This window comes from Verticillium dahliae, genomic scaffold (assembly GCF_000150675.1).
Source record: "Verticillium dahliae VdLs.17 supercont1.1 genomic scaffold, whole genome shotgun sequence".
NCBI lineage: Eukaryota > Fungi > Ascomycota > Sordariomycetes > Glomerellales > Plectosphaerellaceae > Verticillium > Verticillium dahliae.
Genome location: NW_009276921.1, coordinates 422802 through 427024, shown reverse-complemented (window position 1 = coordinate 427024; position 4223 = coordinate 422802). Strand labels below are relative to the sequence as shown.

The window sequence follows — 4223 nt, the reverse complement described above, 5'->3', positions numbered from 1 at the left end:
GATGGTCGATATTGGACCAAGATTTCATGCGCCACCGTGCCATCGGTCAGAGGGCTGGCTGTTGGCATCGGTAGCAGCATTTGTAGGAACCCACAGCAGTCCTTTCTTATCAGGCTCCTACCTCCGGCGGTCCGTGGCTCGCAAGGAATTGTAATGGTACATGGTAGTTCGGATCTTCGGGTTCCTCGTGTTCGCAGCCGTGGTGCAGTAGAGGCAGAGTGGCTTTGTGGTCCGGTTTCATCAAACTGCGCAGCCTGCACATGGTCGGCGCCCATGTGGGACACGCTCGGCTTCGTCCCCGCCCGGCCTCTGACAGGTCAAGGGCAACCTGCGCATGGTCTTTCTCGACGGCGACGACCGCTTGCTGCGCCGCGACGGCGGCCTCGCCGCCCTCGAGCCCGAGGAGGTCCGCATCGCCTGCGCCGAGCGCGGCGTCGACGTCCTCGGCAAGGGCGACGGCGAGCTGCGCCAGCGCCTGGGCGACTGGCTGCGTCTGACGGCCGACGAGGACCCCGCCGACAGGCGGAGGCGCATGACGGTCCTGCTGACGACGAGGTGAGTAGCGGTGTGCGCCCGCCGGGGGGGCAGCCGGCGCCGGGAAACAGGAGAGAGCCCATGCTAACGAGGACGTCTTGTAGGGTTGACAACTGGCCCACGACCAGCAACTTTGCGCTTCCCGAGTGGCATCTCTAGGCGCCGGACATGGTGTTGATCGTGCGAAAGGTGAGGTTCAACTTTGTATCTTGTACCACGTTACTGTGTAGAGTACTTTTTATTGCACCAAAGGAAAGGGGGGCGAGGATTGCATAGAAAAAGGCCCCAGGACGGGGACCAGGCAGGGTCGGACACGATAGATGTAAAACAGTACACCAAGACGAATACATCTCATTTTCTTCCTCTTTTCTTAAGCTGTTTCCCGTTCATTCATAGTCGACAGAGAGGAATGCACACGAATGTCTGGCGCCAAATGTTTTGTTGGTTTCTCTGTTCAATTACAAGCGCCTGGTGTACCAGCTGCTGCCTCCACACCTGCGTGTTGGCAGATTTCCATGTTCCCTTTTAGAGTGCCCTCTCCACCGCTCAGTCACCGAGTTGTGGGAACGTTTCCTGTGGTCCTCTCTCGCAATGTTGTACACCGCTGCCCTAAGCAGCTTGAAAACCCCCGTCCCCGTACCTGTCCCTGCTGATCGGGTCCCCGGCCACGCCCGCACTCAGTATCGCACCTAGCCACGCGAGTACGGATGGAAGCCGCGGTTGTTGCCTCGTCCACCGCCGCGGTAGTTGGCGCCCGGCCTGCCTGCGTTCTTAGGACCAGTCGGCGCATTCGCCGGCGGCGCGTGGTTGGGATCGACAGGCTGCTGCTGATGCTGGAACCCGCCGCGTCCGCCCCGGTGGAAGCCTCCACCGCGGCCGCCTGACGGTCCCTGCGGAATATTGGGTTGCGGAACGTCGTCATACATGCCCTCCCACGACGTCGGCCCTCCCGGTCCGCCGCCCATGCCGAAGCCTCCGTATGCCTTCTGGCCTCCGCCCCTCGGCCCCTGCTGCTGCTGCTGGTTGAACATTTGCTGCTGCGGGTTGTTGAAGTTGTTGTTGTTATTGTTGTTATTGAACCCATCGCCGCCGCCTTGAGCTTGCTGTTCCGGCGCCGGGCTGCCCTGGCCGCCATCGCTGCCGCCGCCGCCACCGCCACCCATCATCTGCTGCTGCTGCTGTTGCATCTGCTGCATCTGCTGCATCATGGCCGGGTTCATGTTATTCATCATGGCTTGAGGGTTCTGCCCATTGGGACCGCCGCCGCCACGCCCGCCCATCATCTGGTTCTGCATCTGTTGCATCTGTTGCATCTGCATCATCTGCTGCATCATGGCCGGGTTCATCGGCATGCCGCGCTGCATGGCCATCTGCTGCTGCATCATGGCGAAGTACTGCTGCATGCGCTGAAAGTGCTGTGCCATGCCCTGGGGCGTCATGCCGCCGGCGCCGCCCATCTGGTTGTTCATCCCGCCCTGGCCGTTGGTGCCGCCGTCGTCTCCGCCCTTGCGGAACTTTCCACCTCCGCGACGAGCAGCTTCCTCCTCCTCGCGGAGGTTGCCGCGTGGCTGGGCCTTCTTGACCTCGATCGGCTTTCCGTGGATCTCCAGGTGCGTCTTGAGGCAGGCGTCGACGCCCTCCTCGCTCTCAAACGTGACAAAGCCGAAGCCCCTTGGCCGGCCCGTGTCCTTGTCCATCATGAGGGTGGCATCAGACAACGCGGCCAAACTGAGCAGTAATCTGAATCTGATCAGTCGTCTCTTGCTGACGCCGCCGACGAAGATCTGCTCGTCTTCTCTGTCGTCGCGGGGATGCGCGCTTCGGATCATCTAGTGAGTGTAGTAGCTGTGAGTGGACGTCCGCTTTTGCGTGTTGTCGTGGCAGAAACGTACAATCTTGCCGTCGAGGAAATGCTCCTTGACCATGACGATATTGACAGTCTTGGCATCCTTGAACGTCAGGAAGCCAAAGCCTCGCGACCGGCCGGTGGTGCTATCGCGCATCACGGTGCACTCGACAACCTCGCCGAATTGGGCAAAGTAGTCCCTGAGAGACTCTGCGGCGACATGATTAGCAACTTGGGTACAGCGTGCGCGTGGGTGAGCAGGCTCAAGCTTACGGTCGGTCGTCTCCCAGTTCAGTCCACCAATGAACATCTTACTATGCAGTCCATTCGTTAGTCTCGCTACTTCTAACAATTGTAAATGTACTCGAGTAGAGCGCAAAAGTGTCAACGCAACAGCCCAACGACAAAAGATCAGTCAAGACAATAGCATGCACTTGTCTGCCGCGGGAACTCCTGGCAGAGAAAAGGTCATGGCAGAACCTGGCACGATTGAAGCGAGCCAAGGGTGGGTTGCAATGCATGGCACACCAGTCAAAAGCCGCAAGCCAATGCAATAGCCCGAGCTATTGCAGAGCATAGGTCCATTGACTAGTTCGCGGGCCATACTAGTGAGCACTCTCAATCTGTAGGTTGATGGGAGGCCACCCTGTCCACGCTCGTATTGAAGATCCCGTCGCATCTTGGCGTTGTTGTTTCTCGTCGCTGCTCTGAGAAGTCGGACCTAGGGCCTTTCCCAAGCTTACGTGTCGCGAGCAGCACGGTTTTGGTACAGCGTATTCCTGCCATGCAGCTTTCCGTTGTCTAAATCACCATCCGATAGCGTGGGTTGTATACGTCGCAGCGGCAAAGAGGTTGACGATTTTTGCTTTACCAATGCCGGCCATTAGGAGTCGAGAAAATGGCGACGCCTGCTTGCTTCTTGACCCATCCAAAACCCAAATGGCGCTGACAAAGGTTCCAGAAGGCCCGCTACATATACTCTCACCGGGGAGAAATGTGCAGCGTGGAAAGCCAGATCAACTTTGTCGGGATTTCTTTTCGGTGTCTCTTGCTACCGTCTGGTCTTGCTAGGTTCTAGCCTCGAGCGCTATCCGCTGCCAATCTTGCTACAGCAAGCAGAGAGCTGAAAATAAATGCCCTGGACGGGACATGCTCATCCGCAAGTGGGCTATGAGATGCAGAGTCGTGCTTCGACCATTGCCACCGCTGCGACCAAGTTGGGTAGCGTGCGGGTTTGGTTTTGATAAAAAGGTAGCTTCCATGCCTTGTGTTGTGGACCGTTTCCTGTCTCTTTCTAGGGCGTTTGGTCTGCCCCATGTCTCTTTCGACATTTCGTCTCTGAACCCTCGTTGAGCACCGTTCAGACTTGGCGGTGCTGTTCCAAACGCCCCACAGTGCCGTGGTACGCCAATGCTCTTTCTGTGTTGACCCCATCGACGCCTCCATTGCAACCGAGCGGACCGTGGCGCGCATCATCTTCAATCGTGATGGAAACTCTCAACCGTAGTTGAGCGACCAAGCCACTCCCCGAGAAACGCCGTCCGGATTGCTCTCCTGGTTTACCAACACAGCACAACGAACGTCGAAGTGCCCTGATCCCACGCCACTTGCAAGCCATGGTGACATCACACAAACAGAATAATAAAAGCACTTACCCATCTTCCTTCGCACTGGGGTTCTTGGCGCTTCCGCGCCCAGAGTACGACGTCTCCTCGTGTGCGAGAATCCATTTGCGGGTGGAGGCGGGGGCGGCGCGGGCGCGCTCCGCCCAAGTTGAAATCGACATCATCGTCGTCGTCGTCGTCGTAGCGATCTGCTTGTCTGCGGCTCATCCTGATGGGTT

The 4223-nt window shown here is 58.2% G+C and overlaps 3 protein-coding genes across 3 annotated transcripts; 1 reads left to right on the top strand and 2 right to left on the bottom strand.

Moving 5' to 3' along the window:
• Positions 1-260: 260 nt before the first annotated feature.
• VDAG_00126 (uncharacterized protein) lies at positions 261-693 on the top strand (the record flags this gene model as incomplete). The annotated part of the gene is made up of 3 exons (XM_009651503.1): positions 261-275; positions 317-555; positions 639-693. The coding sequence occupies 3 exons, from the start codon at positions 261-263 to the stop codon at positions 691-693; spliced, it is 309 nt and encodes a 102-aa protein (XP_009649798.1).
• Positions 694-1223: 530 nt separating this feature from the next.
• Positions 1224-3059, bottom strand: VDAG_00125 (nuclear polyadenylated RNA-binding protein; the record flags this gene model as incomplete). The annotated part of the gene is made up of 3 exons (XM_009651502.1): positions 1224-2363; positions 2427-2590; positions 2909-3059. 3 exons carry the CDS (start codon positions 3057-3059, stop codon positions 1224-1226), a joined length of 1455 nt encoding a protein of 484 aa, XP_009649797.1.
• A 681-nt stretch (positions 3060-3740) lies between these two features.
• Positions 3741-4166, bottom strand: VDAG_00124 (uncharacterized protein; the record flags this gene model as incomplete). Its single annotated transcript, XM_009651501.1, has 2 exons — positions 3741-3972; positions 4036-4166. The coding sequence occupies 2 exons, from the start codon at positions 4164-4166 to the stop codon at positions 3741-3743; spliced, it is 363 nt and encodes a 120-aa protein (XP_009649796.1).
• Between the last annotated feature and the right edge of the window lie 57 nt (positions 4167-4223).